The 23,842-nt window shown below is 33.6% G+C and overlaps 1 protein-coding gene across 1 annotated transcript; it reads right to left on the reverse strand.

Annotated features, from left to right (window-relative positions):
• Window positions 1–532: 532 nt before the first annotated feature.
• On the reverse strand, window positions 533–22,489 carry LOC138332677 (threonine--tRNA ligase 1, cytoplasmic-like). Its single transcript, XM_069280670.1, has 17 exons — window positions 22,357–22,489; window positions 21,469–21,531; window positions 18,286–18,467; window positions 17,529–17,644; window positions 16,847–17,000; window positions 10,279–10,318; window positions 9,897–10,079; window positions 8,578–8,685; window positions 6,770–6,840; window positions 6,234–6,396; window positions 5,694–5,831; window positions 5,267–5,344; window positions 5,039–5,139; window positions 4,304–4,411; window positions 3,451–3,523; window positions 2,973–3,087; window positions 533–2,076 (listed from the first exon to the last, which is right to left on the reverse strand). Exons 1-17 carry the CDS (start codon window positions 22,426–22,428, stop codon window positions 1,928–1,930), a joined length of 1,914 nt encoding a protein of 637 aa, XP_069136771.1. The 5' UTR covers window positions 22,429–22,489; the 3' UTR covers window positions 533–1,927.
• Window positions 22,490–23,842: the final 1,353 nt, after the last annotated feature.

Consider the following 23,842-nt stretch of genomic DNA (forward strand, 5'->3'; position numbering starts at 1 on the left):
ATCAGCATACGCTTCTCTGTCATCAGCATACGCTTCTCTGTCATCAGCATACATATGCTTCTCTGTCATCAGCATACGCTTCTCTGTCATCAGCATACGCTTCTCTGTCATCAGCATACGCTTCTCTGTCATCAGCATATCTACGCTTCTCTGTCATCAGCATACGCTTCTCTGTCATCAGCATACGCTTCTGTCATCAGCATACGCTTCTCTGTCATCAGCATACGCTTCTCTGTCATCAGCATACGCTTTCGTCATCAGCATATGCTTTCTGTCATCAGCATATGCTTCTCTGTCATCAGCATACGCTTTCGTCATCAGCATACGCTTTTGTCATCAGCATATGCTTCTCTGTCATCAGCATACGCTTCTCTGTCATCAGCATACGCTTCTCTGTCATCAGCATAATTTAAGCTTCTCTGTTATCAGCATACGCTTCTATCATCAGCATATGCTTCCATGACCAGTAAATGACTATACATTCAAAATGTCTCCGATAATAAAATAAGTTGGGAATATGAAAAACTACAAATGTTTGTATCATAGGATTTTAATCAAATGAAGAGGTTCAACAATAAATGTGTCAGTTATAGCAATATGATTTGTGTTATATCATTCAACCCCATTAAGGTTTTACATAGTATCACACAATATGTATTTAATATTGCAGCCGTTTTGGTGAAGAAGTTTCCAACAAATGAGTTGCCATGATAAATTTGAGAACGTTTGGTAAGTATGCCGATTCAATAAAGTTACTTTTTTGGTGTTTCATGATAGTGAAAGAAAACTACTCTTTGTTACCACAAATTCACCGGAATTCTGTATTTATGCAAGTATTAAAGTTGATATATTTCCTAATGAAATATATCAAAATAAAGAGATAAATAAATAATGACCACAAATCTACCGGATCCACTGTAATTATAACACCTCTCCCCTTATAATTACAGTGAATACAGTGTTGTAAATATCTACTAAAATGTATCCTTTTGTATTAGCTGAGATTATCTGATACACCCTAAAAAGGTATTAAATTGTCAATTTCTTAAACTTTATTAAAACAATTTGTGAGTGGATTCTGTGATTTATTTTAACAGCAAATGAATCATGATTGAGACCTAACTTTGAAATGATACACACTTATGTACAGACTACTGAAAATTAACAAAATGTCAATTTCAAAGTTCAATGTTACATGTACCTTAAAAATTTCAAATCCAAATTTTTCATTTAAAGTTTTAAGAATTTTTTACTTTTTTATTCCAACAATTTCAAATTGAGAAATAATCCATACAAAACACAACCTTCTACCAGAACGAAAGGCCCAGTTTTTGAAACAAATAAGACTTCACACTATTTTCTAATTTCTGAGACAACAAATGCCCTTTGCTGGTGTTCAGAAATATCAAAGTTCATATGCGTACCTACAGAGAGCACGTGATATTTTGATTAAAACAATTCTATCGTTAGCCATCAAAACTTTTAAACACCTTTCTAAAGCTGAAACAATTTTATTTTATATATCCTTCACAAACCCCAGGTCATCCAATTATTATCTACTGGAATTATCTTGCTATGTATAAACTAAAAATCTCTAAAAGACAGTTTTGTATGTATAAGTACCTATAAATAAAGAATTAGGACTTATAACATTGCTAGCACTCAATTGTGATTCTTGTGAAACCCTGAAAACCAGAATAAACAGTGGCAAATGAAAGGCAGATGCTTTTCAATGAAATACATGTATACATGTAAGGCATGATAAATACTTCACAAATGTCATATACCACATTTCAATATAACAGTTACATTATCAAAATAACTGTTCACTGACAGATGAGCAATAGTACACAATACCGGCAGAGTACTCAAAGCACAAGATCACAAATAAGTTAAAATAATTCTACTGCACTTGGAAAGTTTATGTTTAGAATTTTTCCTCAGCGTCGATACATTGCGACGTCTTCAGCGCCTGGAAACGAGTGACGATGTCATCAATGGTGTGTTCTCCGTGAACTTTATTGTCTCGCGTACGGACGTTGGCAGTTTTGTTGGTTACTTCTTTCTCTCCTACCACTGGAAAACAAAAAGACATTGTCAATGATTTTTTTGTTGTTATTAGTTTAATGTCCTATTAACAGCCAGGGTCATGTAAGGACGTGCCAGATTTGTTGGTGGAGGAAAGCCGGAGTATCCAGAGAAAAACCACCGACCAGCCGTCAGTACATGGCAACTGCCCCACATGGGATTTGAACCCGCATCCCAGAGGTGAAGGGCTTGTGGTAATATGTCGGGACATCTTAACCACTCGGCCCCGCTGCCCCACATGGTCAATGAAAACACAAGTAAAAGTGATAACATGAAGGAATTATCCCATCGCCTTCTGCAGAAATAGATAAAATTTTGCAAAGTGGATTTAAGTTGAGGCTGCCTGTTTGAAATATCTGAAGTTACAGATAAGTTTAACGGAAAATGTAACTTTTTGTAACTTTCCCTTTCACTGAAACAAAAAGCACTGACTGTAGTAGCTGTAACATGGTCAATGTATACATCTATGTTAAGTAAAAGAAATAATTATGGAGAAACTATCCCATTTCTAACTCCAAAAATTAATGGAATTTTTTAAAATATATTTTAGTATAAGGCAGCCTGTTGGACATTCATACATGTTAACCGGAAAAGGCCAGTTTTATTCCTTTCACAGATTTTTTTTTTAGTTAAATTTGTATGTTAAATTTTCTGACACACTTTTTATAATTATTCAGCACTATTAGGATTTTCCAAGATTCTGAGCCAGGGAAATGCTCAAGTATCAAAGAAACCGCTTACAACCTTCAGCCAGTGCCCCGAAACCACCCCACATGGATTTCAAACTCAAACCCAAAGGTGGAGGACCAGTGGCAAAATTTAAATCGCCAATGTAGCCTCTACATCTCACTTTTTATTCTAGAATAAATACATTATCTACTTACCAAGGATGAAGTTGTACTGGGACAGTTGGCAGTTGCGGACCTTCTTATTCAGGGTGGTTCCCTCATCAACGTCTGTATCACACATAAATCCGGCACATTGGATCTGCTGCTTCACCTAGTATGGAGGAATGTGTACATGGCAACTTAACAGGAGAATCTCAAAATGTAATTTTAGAACAAAAACAGACACTTTATATTTAGGCGATAATTACTTTTTTCCTTTGAGTGTTCATTTGTCCATGTAATTCAGAGAAGAAAATGCTGAGAACTTAACTTGAAATTGGAAAAGTAATGTGATCAGAATTACACTAGGAAAATAAACTCATCTAGGAAGCAAACTGTCTAAACTGACAGCAGAGTAAAAATAACACGACCATTCTATTCAAAATAGAAAATACTATTTAATTACTTGTTTTGGAGTTGACCTTTATGTGAGGGGAAAAAATGGGGAACCTCTTACAGAATTCACTGCGCTTACCTGATTGGCATAGTCATTGTAGAGTGGAGCCACTGGTATCACAACAGCTTGGCGTGGAGACAACCAGAATGGCCTATACAACAATAAACATACTGTAGTACTCATTGTATACTTGGAATCCTTACTTCAATTGAAATCTTTTCTAATCTGTGACACAATGAAATCATTTTTTGGATATTTGCTTTCTCACGACTAATCATCAAAAACTTTTCAGGTAATAATAAAAGTGAATGGTGATTTGGATTGATTAGTTTAATGTCCTATTAATTGTCTGAGTTATTTAAAGGCCCACTACTTTTCCAAAAAAATAAATAAAGTTTCCTAAAAACATTGATAACACTAGATATATATTGATGGCCTAAGATGAAGTTACAATATCAAACAAATGCAACACAATGTTTACTGAATATTCATTCCGCCGTTTTTGCTGTCTGACATAAGGATAGTCATCTAACGTTTGGAAATTAGTACGACAGCGGGAAACATAATACGACTCACGTTATGAAAATTTACTTTTATTTAAATTTTATTGTTCTGAAGGTGATGACAGGTATAGTGTTAACGTTAAGCTAATAACTTTTGCTACACTACAAAATTATCAATCTCCTTTTTATATTCTAATTTTAAAATTTAAAAGCCGTTTCAGAAAGGTTGAAGATGAATGAGGATTCCAGAGTATGCGATGAAAAACCACCGACCACCAAACAGTACTTGATGACTGTCTTACATGCTATTCTAACTCTAGACCAGTCGGCCACTGCCATATTTCAGGCTTGAAACCCCACAAATGGTTTACATAAAATACTGTGAGAACTGAACCTTTTCGATAGTAACTCACATAATGAGAACTCACCATTTACCACTGTAACTTTCACATAAGATGGCGATCATTCTCTCCACAGATCCTAGCACAGCTCTATGGATAATCACAGGTCGCTTCTTATCAGAAGCATCTTCACCGCTGTAATGAACATTACAACTTTATATAACTACAAATTTTATACTTTAACATTTTCTAAATATCAAATAGCAACAGCCAATATTTCCTAAACCAGAATTTCAGTTTAAAAAATCTTGAGCTGAAATTTTGGTCAATTTTTGGTCAATTTCAGGTTAAGATTCTTGACCTGAATTTCAGGTCAATTTTTGGTCAATTTCAGGTTAAGATTCTTGACCTGAATTTCAGGTCAAATTTCAAGAGAAATTTTGGTCAACTTGAGGTCAAGATTTCAGGTCACTTGAATGGTTTAGGAAATACTGGATGTGTATTGTGTAAACATTTGTTTGTACACAGACGTTTTTAGTGAGTCTATTGATGAAATGAAATTAAATACATCAAAATTTGTCTTGTTAACAGAGAACAGAAAAGATTTGGCAACGAATAGACTGCATACAAATTAACACATTTTGCAAAAAAAGGCATTTATATTATCAGGTTTGTTTGTTTGATTAATTAACGTCCTATTAACAGCTATGGTCATGTAAGGACGGCCTCCCATGTATGCAGTGTGTTGCGTATATGTTGTGCGAGGTTAAATTGTACACATGCTTATATCATGATGTAAAGAGAGTTAAGGTTAATACTTACGTGACATAGCTAAGGTTGAAGCGGAGAGGAAGCTGGAAGTCCAACTGTATCGTAGCACATTGATGGGATCGCTTCAAGGCATCCATAATGGTAATATCAATCTACAACACACATTTAAACAGTTTAGAATTGTTTTATTTGATAACAGTTGTGGAACTTTTCAACATCAATTGTTTCTCTGGAAAATAACTGTTTCTACAAATGAGATAAGGCAGATATGAGGCCTACCTTTGGTCCATAGAAGGCACCGTCTTGTGGGTTAAGCTCCCAGCCTTGTCCAAATTCATCCAGACATTCCGCAAGGTGCTGACAGAAAAAGAAATCAATGAATTTTATTTAAAGACAATTTAAGAAAGCAACATCAATTCTGAGTTTAACAAGCTTCATAAATAAATCTTTTTTATCCATCCAAATTATAACTTTTGACAGAAGTAGAAGCTGTTCTACAATTTAATCTCGTAAACTCAAATGTGCTACATTCAAAGTTCCTGGTCTCACTAAATTTTTCACAATACAATGTATTTCCAAACCAAATAATTCAAATACTAAGATTATTCTAAGTTTAAATTGGCCCCAACAACTTGAAATTAACAAGAATTGAGTGAGTGTATAACAGATAAATGGTCTTTTAACACTTTTTGTTTAGAGAAATCACCTTTTCAGCTTCGTCCCACACTGCAATCTCTCCCATATATTTCTCAGGACGAGTGGAGAGGTTCAGCTTGAAGGTAAATCCAAACACCCCATACACATGTTTCAGGAAATCCAGACAGCCTGAAATCTCCTCCTTAATCTAAACAACAAAGAAATTGATATTAGTCAGCATTACAAATCTAAAATAAAACTACCATAAAGTCTTTTTCCTTGAACTATGGTAACCATAAAACTTTTTAGCTTTGATATAACCTAAATTCGTAGGGACATATACCGTATTCGACTAAATGACCACCTAGGGCACTTAAAAAAAAATTTAAATTTGAATAAGCCTTTGATAACATTGTTGCACAAAGTAAGCAATAGATCAATCTGTGACAATCAGTAAAGAAGATGCATATGATTGACGTTTCGCTGCGAGAAATAAACTCATTCACCCCTGAAAACACATCAAGGCTCTTCTGAATCAAAGACTAGACCAGTCCATTATGAAATTTCAGGGATGCATACCATTGTGCCATATGAAGTGTTAACTACGAACCTGATCTGGTCGACAGAAGATATGAGCATCGTCTTGCTGGAACCTTCGGACACGGGTCAGACCACTAAGAGCACCTTTCAGTTCATTTCTGTGCAACACACCAAAATCAGCCATTCTCACTGGCAACTCCTTCCAGGATCTTGGACGTACATCGAACATGAGACTATCGAAACAAAAAATAATGGTTAGAAGTCCTATACTATATATTTTGTTCAGTCATTCAAAATAATCTCCCCTGTGCATGTTACTGCGTATAATTTGAAAGCCTGATTTATTACATATATCAACTAAATATCAACTAAATACAGTATACTGCATTGTTGCAAACATTTGTGGATTTTTTCATTTAGCTTATTTCCATGATATACTTCGTAATTTTCTTATAATTATTGCTTTTAACATATCACATCTGTCATGTGAATGATCCTTTAAAAACTTACAAAGGTGTTTCTTGAAAATAAACTACCACCAATAAGTCCTAAATCACGAAATGTTACAACCACAAAATTTTACGGTACTGTAAAGACTTGACTTACCAGTGGCCAGGACAGTTCATGGGTTTGAGAGCAAACTTTTCCTTGTCAACTTCAAACTGGAACATGTTATCCTATTCACAAGTAAAAATGAAAATGTCATAAATATTTTATCATGTAATTACATCTAAAAAGAACAAACATTATTTAGTAAACCACAATGACGAACCAGAATAATACGTCTATCAGGTTTCTTCACAATGGTTTTTGCATTTATCTTTATAAAGACATTTCATGTCTATATAATGTGTTTTAATAATGGTACATTTGTTAAACTTGTGTGATATTGGTATAAAATTCCTAAAAAATATCACTTATCCTTCAATCTAACAAGCTGTTTTGTGTCACATGACAGTCATATGTGTTTATAAATACATCAGGAAATGTCAGACTTTGATAAGAATCTGTACTACTCAGTACTGACCCACTGTAACACACAGGTGTCAGGACTATATAAAGAATATAAGACTCTAGGCCACATATGAGCATCGTCTTGGCTGGATAACCTGTCGGACAGCTGTTTCACGACCCCCCCCCCCAACAAAGAGCCACCTTTCAGTTCATTTCTGTGTCAACTACAAACCAAAATCACCCATTACTCGACTGAGCAACAGCCTTCCAGGATCTTGGGACGAACATCAAACAATGAGCACTAATGGATAAACAAAAAGTACAATGGCTTAGAAAAAAGTCTGATGATACTTTCTATCAATATGATACTGTTCAATTCTTTCTGCATACAACATTTGACAAACTTGCTTTGTCTAAGTGTTTCCTATAACTATATTATTACTCCAGAGGTTCATTCAAAAGAATATCCATGTGAAAGGCTGCGTAATAATTTGATAGCCTAAATCAAAGTATAAACGAGCAAATAAATACAGGACACTGCAGTTGTATAGCCAACCATGAGTTGATTTTTTTTACATATAGCTTATATCGCAAGAAATACCACGTAAATGTTTTCTTATAGATCATTGCATTTACATCTTTACATATCGACAACTCTCATGTGAATGGTGCCCTTTAAAATAAAAACTTATTTAAAAAAGGTGTTTCTCTTGAAAGATGAAACCACGCACCAACAAAGCTACCCAATCAATACCGAAATCTCTACAACCAAAAAATTTTACATTAGCTTAAAAGACTGGGACCTTCTAACACAGTGTCCCAGGACAGTTAATCATTCGTGTTTTGAGAGCGAAACTCTTTTCCATGTCAACTTCAAAACTGGAACCATGTTTTATCATTCCTGTCTTCCCAAGAGTATGAAATGAGTAAATGACAGAACTAAATGTAACTCATGTAAAAATACATCTAAAAAAACAGGAATCATCAATTACTTGGTAAACCACAATGACCAAACCAGAGATAATTATTTTCTATCCATGTTATCCTGATTCACAAATGGTTTTTTGCGCATTATCTTTATAAAGTAACACTTTCAAGTCTAGAGACATAGATGTGTTTTAAATATGGAAACAGTTTTGTTTTAAACTTGGTGTGATATTGGGTATAAAAATTCGCAAAAAAAATATCACTTATCTCCTTTCCTTTCAATCTAACTAACAGCTGTTTTGGTGTCCCAATTGACTGGTCATATGAGTGTTATAGAATACATCAAGAAAAATTGTCCTGGCCCCATACGAATCACGAAACATTGTATACTTAACGTCCGTTCACTGTATGGACACTACATGCGAAGGAACTATAAAAAGAAAAATTAAACACAAGGCCCACACCAATCCAGAGGTACCCAGGTAAAGAACTTCAAAAATGGAAAGCAAGGATAATCGAGTAGAGACCGAAACCATGGTACTGTTGAGCCAGCTGACCGACCAGTCTCCCAGATCTAACAGATAGTAAACTGTTGGGGGATACCAACTATCCCAGAATCCACGTCTTTTTGTATCCGTATCCTGAAATGGACAATAATAACAGTGAATAACATACGTATATGTCACATTAGTGAACATAAAAGGAAATTCAGTAACAAACAAAACCTAGTATTTTAACGAAACAGCTTCTCTCTACTCACCTTAGATAAATGTCACCCAGAGTAGTTCGCACATATCTGTAAGCAACCTTTGGCTGGAGGAAAAAACATCTAACCGGGACATGAGCTCGTGAGTGAAGAAAACACACTGTCTTGCTGCCTGAAATTCAGAAAATAAACATAGTACATATAACGAATCCGCTGTAAACTTATATACTCTTTAGATTAAAATACTAGTTACATCAAACTCACCTAGTGTAAAAAAGGACACTACTCAGGGTAAGAAGGCTAAAGTGTCCTTTATAGAGAGGTGTCCCTATTATATAGAGTCAGTGTTTTTGACAAAAATAATGTTCCCCCCCTGAGCGGTTCAACCTAAGCAATCTTTCCATACACAAATACATGTATTTGTCTCATTTTCCTTTCATTTGGTTCATTTTTTAATAAATGAATAGTAAATTAATTATTATTTTAAAAAGAATATGTACAGTATATTCTATATTTTTCATTTCAATCAAATCAGAAAAAAATGAATCTGAAACAATTATTTAATAAATTGTATATACAATGTATGTATGTATCTGTGTTTTTCTTATTCACTTTCGGCTACATACTGCATATGAAATAAAAAAGCAAGGTTATTCAGGACAAATGATTTATTAACATCTTCAGATAAATAAAACAACTCTATTGGTAATTTTTGAGGTTTAGAGCAAGCCATAATATTGTCTGTGTTTGTAAAACAGTGGCACAAAATGAGAAAATCAATGTTTGGGCTATGGCTATATAGAGGTGTCCGCTATTGCAGGTTTGACTGTATAGCACAATTAAAACTTAAATTAATTGTCATCAAATGATCATGACTTATGTCTTAAACTGGTTAAAACCACAAACTTGTACACTGCCCGCAAGAATCTGGTTCAACCAGGAATCAAGGGAGACAACTCTAACATATCTTAGAACTTACACAGATTTTTTCATTAAACTCCAAACATAACGATCACACGTAAAGTGGTCTAAAAAAATTGTGAAATTGATGAATCTAAAACAGAAATAAATTTTTCCTATACTTTTATTATTTAAAAATTATGGAATAACATTTAACCAGGAAATTTTTGTAATTCTGTATTATAAATTTCCCTGTATAAGATAAACATTTCCACAACCTACCCGTCCAAGTTTACGATGGTCCCGTTTGGCAGCCTCTTCCTGGAAGTGTTTCCACTCCTTTAGCTGTTTGGTATCAGGGAACGAGATACCGTAAATTCTCTGAAGGTTCTCGGCATCTGCCTTTCCTTCCCAGTAAGTGGAGGAATTCTATAAAAATGAAATATATCAAATATTGATCTTCAGACAAAATCTTATCTCACAAATAAGGTTATTGTTTTGAAATTAATGTTACATATGTTTCATACAATCAGCCCAAAGGGCATCAAAGGAACATAGCGAAAATATCTTTTATAGAAAAAGCATAAGTGTCGTTTATACAGTTATCAAATCGTATAGTAAATTGTACCAAATGAGGTTGATGAGTTTTGTCCTTTGGAGACTGTATCCTTTATATAGAGGTATGTTTCATAACAGGTTTGACACCCTTAAATATACATAATTTTTTTTCTTTCCAAAAGACCAGTATAGTGAAAGGCACCTACAGGTAAAATGTCACAAAGTTTCAGTGCTTGTGGTTGTATGTGTATGTAACTTCTAACGTTGTTGTTTAGTGCTGTGTTGTCGTATGTAACTTCTAATGTTGTTGTTTAGTGTTGTGTGTTGTATGTAACTTCTAACGTTGTTGTTTAGTGCTGTGTGTTGTATGTAACTTCTAATGTTTGTTGTTTAGTCCTGTGTGTTGTATGTAACTTCTAATGTTGTTGTTTAGTGCTGTGTGTTGTATGTAACTTCTAATGTTGTTGTTTAGTGCTGTGTGTTGTATGTAACTTCTAATGTTGTTGTTTAGTGCTGTGTGTTGTATGTAACTTCTAAAATGATGTTTAGTGCTGTGTGTTGTATGTTCTAACATTGTTGTTTAGTCCTGTGTGTTGTATGTAACTTCTAACATTGTTGTTTAGTGCTGTTGTGTTGTATGTAACTTCTAACGTGTTGTTGTTTGTGTGTTGTATGTAACTTCTAACATGTTGTTGTTTAGTGCTGTGTGTTGTATGTAACTTCTAAAACATTGTTGTTTAGTGCTGTGTGTTGTATGTAACTTCTAACATATTTGTTGTTTTAGTGCTCGTGTGTTGTATGTAACTTCTACCATTGTTGTTTAGTGCTCTGTGTGTTGTATGTAACTTCTAACGTTGTTGTTTAGTGCTCTGTGTTGTATGTAACTTCTAACATTGTTGTTTAGTGCTGTGTGTTGTATGTAACTTCTAACGTTGTTGTTTAGTCCTGTGTGTTGTATGTAACTTCTAACGTTGTTGTTTAGTGCTGTGTGTTGTATGTAACTTCTAACATTGTTGTTTAGTGCTGTGTGTTGTATGTAACTTCTAACATTGTTGTTTAGTCTGTGTGTTGTATGTAACTTCTAACATTTGTTGTTTTTGTGCTGTGTGTTGTATGTAACTTCTCATGTTGTTGTTTAGTGCTGTGTGTTGTATGTAACTTCTAATGTTGTTGTTTAGTGCTGTGTGTTGTATGTAACTTCTAACATTGTTGTTTAGTGCTGTGTGTTGTATGTAACTTCTAAAGTTGTTGTTTAGTGCTGTGTGTTGTATGTAACTTCTAACATTGTTGTTTAGTGCTGTGTGTGTTGTATGTAACTTCTAATGTTGTTGTTTAGTGCTGTGTGTTGTATGTAACTTCTAACATTGTTGTTTAGTGCTGTGTGTTGTATGTAACTTCTAACATTGTTGTTTAGTGCTGTGTGTTGTATGTAACTTCTAACATTGTTGTTTAGTGCTGTGTGTTGTATGTAACTTCTAACATTGTTGTTTAGTGCTGTGTGTGTTGTATGTAACTTCTAACGTTGTTGTTTAGTGATTTGTGTTGTATGTAACTTGAAACATTGTTGTTTAGTCCTGTGTGTTGTATGTAACTTCTAACGTTGTTGTTTAGTGCTGTGTGTTGTATGTAACTTCTAACTTTTGTTTATTGTTGTTTAGTGCTGTTGTGTTGTATGTAACTTCTAATGTTGTTGTTTAGTGCTGTGTGTTGTATGTAACTTCTAAATGTTGTTGTTTAGTGCTGTGTGTTGTATGTAACTTCTAACATTGTTGTTTAGTCCTGTGTGTTGTATGTAACTTCTAACGTTGTTGTTTAGTGCTGTGTGTTGTATGTAACTTCTAACATTGTTGTTTAGTGCTGTGTGTTGTATGTAACTTCTAATGTTGTTGTTTAGTGCTGTGTGTTGTATGTAACTTCTAACATTGTTGTTTAGTGCTGTGTGTTGTATGTAACTTCTAATGTTGTTGTTTAGTGCTGTGTGTTGTATGTAACTTCTAACATTGTTGTTTAGTGCTGTGTGTTGTATGTAACTTCTAATGTTGTTGTTTAGTGCTGTGTGTTGTATGTAACTTCTAACATTGTTGTTTAGTGCTGTGTGTTGTATGTAACTTCTAACATTGTTGTTTAGTGCTGTGTGTTGTATGTAACTTCTAACATTGTTGTTTAGTGCTGTGTGTTGTATGTAACTTCTAACATTGTTGTTTAGTGCTGTGTGTTGTATGTAACTTCTAACATTGTTGTTTAGTGCTGTGTGTTGTATGTAACTTCTAACATTGTTGTTTAGTGCTGTGTGTTGTATGTAACTTCTAACATTGTTGTTTAGTGATTTGTGTTGTATGTAACTTCTAAGTTGTTGTTTAGTGCTGTGTGTTGTATGTAACTTCTAACGTGTTGTTGTTTAGTGCTGTGTGTTGTATGTAACTTCTAACATTGTTGTTTAGTGTTGTGTGTTGTATGTAACTTCTAACGTTGTTGTTTAGTCCTGTGTGTTGTATGTAACTTCTAACATTGTTGTTTAGTGCTGTGTGTTGTATGTAACTTCTAACATTGTTGTTTAGTGATTTGTGTTGTATGTAACTTCAAACATTGTTGTTTAGTGATTTGTGTTGTATGTAACTTGAAACATTGTTGTTTAGTCCTGTGTGTTGTATGTAACTTCTAATGTTGTTGTTTAGTGCTGTGTGTTGTATGTAACTTCTAACATGTTGTTGTTTAGTGCTGTGTGTTGTATGTAACTTCTAACAGTTGTTGTTTAGTGCTGTGTGTTGTATGTAACTTCTAACATTGTTGTTTAGTGCTGTGTGTTGTATGTAACTTCTAATGTTGTTGTTTAGTGCTGTTGTGTTGTATGTAACTTCTAACATTGTTGTTTAGTGCTGTGTGTTGTATGTAACTTCTAACATTGTTGTTTAGTGATGTGTGTTGTATGTAACTTCTAACTTGTTGTTTAGTTCTAATTGTTGTTGTTTAGTGCTGTGTGTTGTATGTAACTTCTAACATTGTTGTTTAGTGCTGTGTGTTGTATGTAACTTCTAATGTTGTTGTTTAGTGCTGTGTGTTGTATGTAACTTCTAATGTTGTTGTTTAGTGCTGTGTGTTGTATGTAACTTCTAATGTTGTTGTTTAGTGCTGTGTGTTGTATGTAACTTCTAACATTGTTGTTTAGTGCTGTGTGTGTTGTATGTAACTTCTAACATTGTTGTTTAGTGCTGTGTGTTGTATGTAACTTCTAATGTTGTTGTTTAGTGCTGTGTGTTGTATGTAACTTCTAATGTTGTTGTTTAGTGCTGTGTGTTGTATGTAACTTCTAATGTTGTTGTTTAGTGCTGTGTGTTGTATGTAACTTCTAATGTTGTTGTTTAGTGCTGTGTGTTGTATGTAACTTCTACCATTGTTGTTTAGTGCTGTGTGTTGTATGTAACTTCTAATGTTGTTGTTTAGTGCTGTGTGTTGTATGTAACTTCTAATGTTGTTGTTTAGTGCTGTGTGTTGTATGTAACTTCTAATGTTGTTGTTTAGTCCTGTGTGTTGTATGTAACTTCTACCATTGTTGTTTAGTGCTGTGTGTTGTATGTAACTTCTAACGTTGTGTTGTTTAGTGCTGTGTGTTGTATGTAACTTCTAACATTGTTGTTTAGTGCTGTGTGTTGTATGTAACTTCTAATGTTGTTGTTTAGTGCTGTGTGTTGTATGTAACTTCTAATGTTGTTGTTTAGTGCTGTGTGTTGTATGTAACTTCTAATGTTGTTGTTTAGTGCTGTGTGTTGTATGTAACTTCTAACATTGTTGTTTAGTGCTGTGTGTTGTATGTAACTTCTAAATGTTGTTGTTTAGTGCTGTGTGTTGTATGTAACTTCTAATGTTGTTGTTTAGTGCTGTGTGTTGTATGTAACTTCTAACATTGTTGTTTAGTGCTGTGTGTGTTGTATGTAACTTCTAAATGTTGTTGTTTAGTCTGTGATTTGTGTTGTATGTAACTTCTAACGTTGTTGTTTAGTGCTGTGTGTTGTATGTAACTTCTAACATTGTTGTTTAGTGCTGTGTGTTGTATGTAACTTCTAACTTTGTTGTTTAGTGCTGTGTGTTGTATGTAACTTCTAACATTGTTGTTTAGTGCTGTGTGTTGTATGTAACTTCTAACATTGTTGTTTAGTGTGTGTGTGTTGTATGTAACTTCTAATGTTGTTGTTTAGTGCTGTGTGTTGTATGTAACTTCTAACATTGTTGTTTAGTGCTGTGTGTTGTATGTAACTTCTAATGTTGTTGTTTAGTGCTGTGTGTTGTATGTAACTTCTAACGTTGTTGTTTAGTGCTGTGTGTTGTATGTAACTTCTAACATTGTTGTTTAGTGCTGTGTGTTGTATGTAACTTCAAACATTGTTGTTTAGTGCTGTGTGTTGTATGTAACTTCTAACATTGTTGTTTAGTGTCGTGTGTTGTATGTAACTTCTAACATTGTTGTTTAGTGCTGTGTGTTGTATGTAACTTCTATGTTGTTGTTTAGTGTGTGTGTTGTATGTAACTTCTAACATTGTTGTTTAGTGCTGTGTGTTGTATGTAACTTCTAATGTTGTTGTTTAGTGTTGTGTGTTGTATGTAACTTCTAACATTGTTGTTTAGTGTTGTGTTGTATGTAACTTCTAATTGTTGTTTAGTGCTGTGTGTTGTATGTAACTTCTAAATTGTTGTTTAGTGCTGTGTGTTGTATGTAACTTCTAATGTTGTTGTTTAGTGCTGTGTGTTGTATGTAACTTCTAATGTTGTTGTTTAGTGCTGTGTGTTGTATGTAACTTCTAATGTTGTTGTTTAGTGTGTGTGTTGTATGTAACTTCTAACATTGTTGTTTAGTGTTGTGTGTGTTGTATGTAACTTCTAACATTTGTTGTTTAGTTCTGTGTGTTGTATGTAACTTCTAATGTTGTTGTTTAGTGCTGTGTGTTGTATGTAACTTCTAACGTTGTTGTTTAGTTTGTGTGTTGTATGTAACTTCTAACGATGTTGTTTAGTTCTGTGTGTTGTATGTAACTTCTAATGTTGTTGTTTAGTGTGTGTGTGTTGTATGTAACTTCTAATGTTGTTGTTTAGTGTTGTGTGTTGTATGTAACTTCTAATGTTGTTGTTTAGTGCTGTGTGTTGTATGTAACTTCTAAATGTTGTTGTTTAGTGTGTGTGTTGTATGTAACTTCTAATGTTGTTGTTTAGTGTTGTGTGTTGTATGTAACTTCTAACGTTGTTGTTTAGTTCTGTGTGTTGTATGTAAACTTCTAATGTTGTTGTTTAGTGTTGTGTGTTGTATGTAACTTCTAATTGTTGTTTAGTGTTGTGTGTTGTATGTAACTTCTAATTGTTGTTTAGTTCTGTGTGTTGTATGTAACTTCTAATGTTGTTGTTTAGTGCTGTGTGTTGTATGTAACTTCTAATGTTGTTGTTTAGTGCTGTGTGTTGTATGTAACTTCTAACGTTGTTGTTTAGTGCTGTGTGTTGTATGTAACTTCTAACATTGTTGTTTAGTGCTGTGTGTTGTATGTAACTTCTAACATTGTTGTTTAGTGCTGTGTGTTGTATGTAACTTCTAACATTGTTGTTTAGTGCTGTGTGTTGTATGTAACTTCTAACATTGTTGTTTAGTGATGTGTGTTGTATGTAACTTCTAACATTGTTGTTTAGTGATTTGTGTTGTATGTAACTTGAAACATTGTTGTTTAGTGATTTGTGTTGTATGTAACTTCTAACATTGTTGTTTAGTGATGTGTGTTGTATGTAACTTCTAACATTGTTGTTTAGTGATTTGTGTTGTATGTAACTTCTAACATTGTTGTTTAGTCCTGTGTGTTGTATGTAACTTCTAATGTTGTTGTTTAGTGATTTGTTTTGTATGTAACTTCAAACATTGTTGTTTAGTCCTGTGTGTTGTATGTAACTTCTAACGTTGTTGTTTAGTGCTGTGTGTTGTATGTAACTTCTAATGTTGTTGTTTAGTTGCTGTGTGTTGTATGTAACTTCTAACATTGTTGTTTAGTGCTTTGTGTTGTATGTAACTTCTAACATTGTTGTTTAGTGATGTGTGTTGTATGTAACTTCTAACATTGTTGTTTAGTGCTGTGTGTTGTATGTAACTTCTAACATTGTTGTTGTTTAGTGCTGTGTGTGTTGTATGTAACTTCTAACATTGTTGTTTAGTGCTGTGTGTTGTATGTAACTTCTAACATTGTTGTTTAGTGGTGTTGTATGTAACTTCAACATTGTTGTTTAGTGTGTGTGTTGTATGTAACTTCTAATTGTTGTTTAGTGTGTGTGTTGTAACTTCTAACTTCATTGTTGTTTAGTGCTGTGTGTTGTATGTAACTTCTACTATTGTTGTTTAGTGCTGTGTGTTGTATGTAACTTCTAACATTGTTGTTTAGTGTTGTGTGTTGTATGTAACTTCTAACATTGTTGTTTAGTGCTGTGTGTTGTATGTAACTTCTACCATTGTTGTTTAGTGCTGTGTGTTGTATGTAACTTCTAACATTGTTGTTTAGTGCTGTGTGTTGTATGTAACTTCTAACATTGTTGTTTAGTGTTGTGTGTTGTATGTAACTTCTACCATTGTTGTTTATTGCTGTGTGTTGTATGTAACATCTACCATTGTTTAGTGCAGTGTGTTGTATGTGGTTACATACCTCCTTTCCGACCACATGTCGTAATAGAACCCTCCCTCTATAGGGGGTCCGTAACATAGATGTCCCCCATACAGTCTCTCCATGGCTTCTCCCAAGATGTGGGCACTGGAGTGCCAGAAAACATATTCACCTGGTAAAAAAAAAACAAAGAAATAAAATTTCAAAAAAATATCAAGATGATAGTTATGTTATTGATGGTATTACTGTTGAATGCAGAATTAACAATAATTTACAGGACTCGTCTAGGACAAATCCTGAACTCAAGATTTCCCTGTGGGACTAGCCAAAATTTTGAGAATTCACCCACAACATCTCATTGACTGAAAAATTCGAAATTTAATGTTCTGGACTCATCTTTAAAAATTCTACATAAATAACTGATTATAAGCATCTCAATTGTCATCATTTTGAATTAAAGTTGAACAAATCTAATTCTTTTTGAAAGAGTTATCTCCCTTGGAGCATGTTCATTACAGAAATGAAGTAAAAGTTGTTGTTTTTTGTAACACCGAGAAAAGGACTAGGCAGCACTGCTGTTGTGTCCTTCAGCATGGCACTTTAAGTTAATCATTCAAAAAGGTTAAGGTAGTAAAATTTAAGTTATTTTAAGGATACTCCACCTCTGAAGATCGCTTACTCTAGAAATGACAATACTTACCTTCTTTATCATCGAACTTGAGCAGTTGTAACGTGGCATCAGATTCAAATGGGCGGTCCAGATCCCACGTTACATCATTCACCTTAGCAACCACACAGTTATCAGCTAGTCCCTGACTGAAATACAATAATTCAAAACTCTATAGTGACTACAAATCTAATAAGAATAAATAGAGTATCACTACAGAATACAGAACTGTACTGGGCATGGAGTATCAAAAAGAATGAGAAATCATCATAAAGTCCACATTTGTTTTTCCCTCACACACCCCTTTACACAAATTTGACTTCTTCCAATTTTATGATTGGAAGAATCCATTCAGAAATTATAGGGATGTATAACAGTTAGGTTAATTAAGAGAAATAAAAAGCTTGAACAGAGGGTTGGGGACTTGCATCATATCATCGAAATAAGAGCCTATTTGTAAGCTAAAAACAACACAATTATTTCTGATACTTGTTCAGAGCACCAAACAATTGAAGCCTTAACAAAACTTACTGTAAAACAACTTTTTTTTGCAGCTATTTAATTTCACGAACACTATTTCAAAACAAGTTTGCTAGGATTCATACTCTTTGATGTAACAATTGAATGATAATTAACAATATAGATGATGTAGATATTAATTAGTGGATATAAACTTTTGCAAATTGACTTGGATCGTGAAATTCGCCAAAGTAAATCACACGTGAATGAAAGTTAGTTTACAGTTACGGCATGACATCAGAACTTTATTAATCAAGTGGCCGATGCGTACCTGATACCCTTAGCGACCTCATAAGGAGTGGTCCGCCATGACTGTCCCTCCACCACCTTCCCATCAGGCAGAGTGATTTTTATGGGTTCGGATGGCATAGCCGCCAACTGTTCATCTGCCTCCTTCTTTAACTGGTCCCAAAGAAGCTGTCGCTCTGCTAGAAATTCTGGTGGTGGCATCATCTGAAAATTGTACAACAGTATCACAGATAAAATGTATTCATAATGTCAGAAGGAAATATTTACAAATCTGGGTTTAGGTTTTCAGGGATCAATCTAGCTCTGATTTATTACCATTTATGGGTAAATTTCCCCTCAAGGAATGAATTCCACTCTGGCCTAAAATTCCCTTGAAGATTTAAAAATTCCCCATTTGAAGCTAAAAAATGACCGTTTTTGTAACACAATTTCCCCTGTGACTTTTTTTTTTCTCATTAATTTTTTTAGACTTTTGTTTGCAAATTTCTTCATATCTATCATACAGCTACTGCATATTTTATGATAAACTGAATTTTTCATTATTGAGCTTAAAATCTTGCTTTACTAGTAAATCTAAGAATAAAATAAGTTGTTTTACAGTACTTTTTCATTAAAATGAATATAATTTTGGACCAAAATAAGAAGATTCAAATTCCCCTTTATTTCGCCAAACTTCCCCTATTTTGAAAAAGGGTAGTTTCCTCCAAAACCTAGATTGATCCCTGGTTTAGTTTAATGTCCTATTAACAGCCAGGGTCATGTCAGGACATTCCAGGTTTGTTGGTGGAGGAAAGCCGGAGTACCAAGAGAAAAGCCACTGACCATCCAGCAGTCAGTACCTGGCAACTACCCAACATGGAATTCAAACTCGTAACCCAGAGTGACTTTTTGTTTTTGTTTGGTTTTCCCCCCATTTTCATTTTTTTCAGAAGTGCCTGAGAGGGGAAGAGATCAGAAATGGAAAACCTTGAGGCATATATACCCGTAAGACACATGCAGAGTTTTAAATCCCTTTATCTTTAAATCTTAGATGCATGTCAGTTGTACATGCATATCATTTTTAAAAGACCATGAACATGTAGTAAATCAAGGCTGAAACTTTTAGACAATCTACTCTATAGTAAAGGACATATAAGTCTAGGCATGACAGTTATGACCTTGAACAATAAAAGAATTATGCAATTGCATGTCTATTCCTTTGAAGAAGCACTGGGAGGTTTTTCTGGGAATGTATAATTAGCTGTTACATGTTTTTATATATAGATTCAAAAAAGTATGTATATATATGCATATATATTGACTTTTACAAAGCAAAAACGAAACAAGCTGATGAAATGGTTTTTATTCAACCACATGTAGACATTATGTAGACAAAAGGTTTTGCTGTTATATATGTACACCACTAGATTATAATTACCTGTAGTACAAATATAGGAACAATAGTACATAGTTAAGTAATACATAATATAGCTAAACTGAAACTACATTAATATTTCTATACTGCAGTAAGCAAAACTGAAACTACATTAACATTTCTATACTGCAGTACATGTATTACATATATGCAACAGCAGTACAATGTAGTACATTTGTGTACTTTATATACATTGCAAATCAAGCCTGTCAAAAATGAATAGAAGCTTAATTAAATTTTGAAGATTGTTTACAATGAAAGTTTTTATTCAAAATAAAGGATACAATTTTTGATTGAAATTAAAATTTGTTAGTCAAATTCAAATTTCATTTCCAACATTTTAAATAATAAATATGGCGACCAACCAATTATTAATGCCATGTTGGGTTAAATCAAGTTCCTCTTAATATCATGTTTCCTTGATGAAATGTTTATTTTGTTATGTATATCTTCTTGGTATTGGTTTTTGTTAAATGTAAATCTTGCATATATATACTACTCCTGGCCGGCGCCATCGACACTAATGTAAGACCAGGAGCCTGAGGCCCCTTAAAATTTTGATGGGTGCCTAATTTTGTGTTACAGAGAGCCCACTGCGCCACTGTCTTTTTGCCTGTTTATATGGCATTCATTATTTTGTTGTAAAACCAATTTATATATAAATATAATCATTTTTTTAATTATCTGTTTAGATATTACAAATGTACTTTTAATTATTATAGTTGAACAGTTTTCATAAACCTATTGTCAGTTATGAATAAAAGTTTTGCCAGATCCCTCATTTTTCTTGCTTTAGTAGGATAACGGCGGTTTCAATTTCAAATAAAATTAGTGTCTAAGCCTGTTTTAAAACTCCAGAACGTATATTTGGACAATAAACTTGGGTCTTCATTAACCAAAATAGTGGCAATTTAACATATTTACACTTATTTTATGAATGTTCAATAATAACCAAGCTTTGCATGGAATTTGTGAAATGGCTTCGTGAAAAGACTACTTCTGATGTTTGTGTATCTTCATTAATCATTAAAGCTTGGCTTACATGGCCGCCATAACAATATGATTCACATGATGCTACGACTTTTTAAATAATATGTACCAGGGTATATCACTGTAGAACTAATTCTGTAAATAAGAAAAGCTCTGTTTGTTTTAAAGTTCCGAAATCTCATATATGCCTATACTATGAGATTGAAAAGTTTCTATATAAATCAAAAAGTGAATATACTATGTTATACAATCTTAAATCACTTGACTAAGTTATACAATCTGAAATCGCTTGACAGTTTTTGTGATATACAAAATGGATATTGGTCTTGTGTTGCATGTGTATTGCTTGTCACCTCTTCTAAACACTTATGTCGAATTCATTATATATCAATACAGCCAAGTGTGATACACATGCAATCATTGTAATGTATAGTGTCTGTAATGTAAGGTTTAGTTTTGTCCAATGTAATATTGTACTGTGTTTGTTATGAAAATCAATAAAAAAATCAAAATGTTAAAAAATGCTAATTTTCAAATTTCCATGAGGCCAATTACATGTAGGAATATAGAAAGTTCTCAAAATTTAGGTGAGTCCCACAGGAAAATCATGAGTCCAGGACTTCCTTGTACCTTGGCGAGCTTTGTAATTCACTGAAATTTGTTATTATATGTACTTGCACAAATTAAGTCACAAACCAGTGAACTGATGATCAAAAGCCTACTAATTTAAATAAATATTCTTTAGTAATAAGTTATTAAGCAGCAATTAAGATTAATTAACAATATTTATAATTTACTTACCTCTTTTAACCTGTCTCCCGATTCATTATCTGCAGCGGCCTTTTTCCCCTTTTTACCGGACTGCTGGAAAAGACAAAAAAAATCCTTATCAAAAATAGTTCAGGCAAAAATAATGAAGATATGTAATGAAATTTATAAACTTTCAAATGAGAAAATTGAAATATGTACTTGATATGCACCTTCAACTATTTCAGTCTATTTTTGAAATTCAATAAATGCAAACATATCTAAAATCCTTTAAAAATACCCAATAATATGTGAATTACATAAACTACAGTAACTGTACCTCCTCATCACCATCAGAATTAATACACATATGAAAAACTGCTTCTTGAACCGAATGCTCCATATTGGAAGACAATTCTTCCGTTTTGAACTTGTGAAAATACACTGATCCCTATATTTATAGCAGAGGCATACAATAATAATAGATTTTTTTCAAAATACCGAGTAATGATTAGCTGTCACTAAAAATACTGCCCAATACTTATTATATATATGAATAAATAAAATAACTAGGCCTAGATGTCTCCTGATTTTCCAAAACAAATTTCTGAGAATATGTGCTGGCACTTTAAATAAATCTTTTCATCGGTTTACAATTTTTAATTCACACAAGCTATATATACTGTACAGTCAATAATAGGTGATGCAACTTCGAATGTTTCTAAATTTAGACTGAACCAGCGACTTCGTGTACATAAGTATGTAAAGTGGAAAAGCCTTGTACAAATCACTAGATTTTAGTCAAGTAAGATGGTTCAAACAGTAAGGAAAATACAAGTAAATAAGAAAAAAAAATGATCGAATACAGTAAAATAAGAAAAATATTGCTAGTCAATGCACACGATAGATTTTTTTAGTTTGACTCAAGCGACAACCACAAACCCGGGAAGCATATCTGGAGAAAGTATGGCATATCCTCTTGGAAACTCGTGTTAAAACAAACTTGGAAAACATGGTGACTGAAAGGAACGAGTCTAAAAACTACTCAATCCGTGCCTTTTCGGATTTTTTAGATATGTCCATTTTTTGAAGCTGTTTCTCCACGTTTTCGGCCATGCTGTTTCGTCATAAACGGAAATAAAGAATGCAAACTAATATAGGACCCGACACATTTTCGGACATTTGTGAAAGGAGACTACTCTTACAATGTTAGCATAGTGTATCAGAAAGGAGATTAAAATAAATTCCTTTCATCTGTTTTAGCTCCATGAATATGCATTACAAGCTTTTTCCTTGCAATAATTACTACTGCTACAAGCCTAGGACTACAGTACTAGTACTGTAAGGTTAGTGTTCAGTAACGCTTTCCACATGTAACATGCAGGCCAAGGATTTATAAGTGATGTAGGCCTACACTACATGTACAGTGCTTTTGAATCCAATTTATACAAAGGATCTCCGAAATGGTAATTAGAGATACGCCAATAAACGTGTCATCATAATGTATTTCATGACATGAATTGAAGGTGTGACAGCAGCAATATTTTATGTTGGTAAAAAATCCAATATGGCCGCTAAGATATTACTTCCTGTTTTAAAATATTTGCCAATATCTCATTATCGGCTTGACGAATGAATTTCATATTTGGATGTGTTATGTAAAATAAAAAATGGACCAAACATTTAATGATTTAGGATTTATCTCACTTATAAATCCTTGAACTACTTTTTTTGAACACTTTTCCTTAAAACGCCAGCTTCCGGTTCGAAAAAAGGGTCGAATTTCAAAAGTGCAATTTTTCGAGAGAAAAAAAAGTAAAAATGTTCTTTTCAAGCTCTCATAGAATGATTTGGTCATAGGGGCCAAACAAACTTAAATCGTGAAACGACTCCATATCCATAGTTCTTGTAGGCCTAATGCCCTGTTAATTGGCATGTAACATGAAGAGATAGATATCTTCATCTGCATGTAGCATATTTATTGACCTTCAACCAAGGTCACAGTGGACCAATAAAAAGACTTCTTGTTGAGTTCTGAGACCGTAATTTGGCATGTAGCATGAAGAGATGACTGGCTACGTTTTGAATGGTTGTACTCACTTGTTCTTTTATGAAAAAGACGGATCTGGTGAATTCATATTGTTTTCAAAAACTACATTGATTACTGTAACAAACGCTCGGGCCGGTTGTTCCGGGCAAAAGAAAACGGCCCAGTTTTGTTATTATGAATGACATTGACCTTTAAGGTCACAGAAGCCAAAAATCGTCAAAACTTTAAATGTCTTCTTGTGAAGTTCTAGAAGGTAAAGAGACCGAATATTAGGCATGTAGCATGCTGATATAAAATACTTCAAAGTTAGTTAATATGAATGGCCTCGACCTTTATTCGAGGTCATATGGGCTAAATAATTAACCTTAAATCTTTAAC

The sequence above is a fragment of the Argopecten irradians genome, chromosome 10 (assembly GCF_041381155.1).
Source record: "Argopecten irradians isolate NY chromosome 10, Ai_NY, whole genome shotgun sequence".
In the NCBI taxonomy this organism is placed as follows: domain Eukaryota; kingdom Metazoa; phylum Mollusca; class Bivalvia; order Pectinida; family Pectinidae; genus Argopecten; species Argopecten irradians.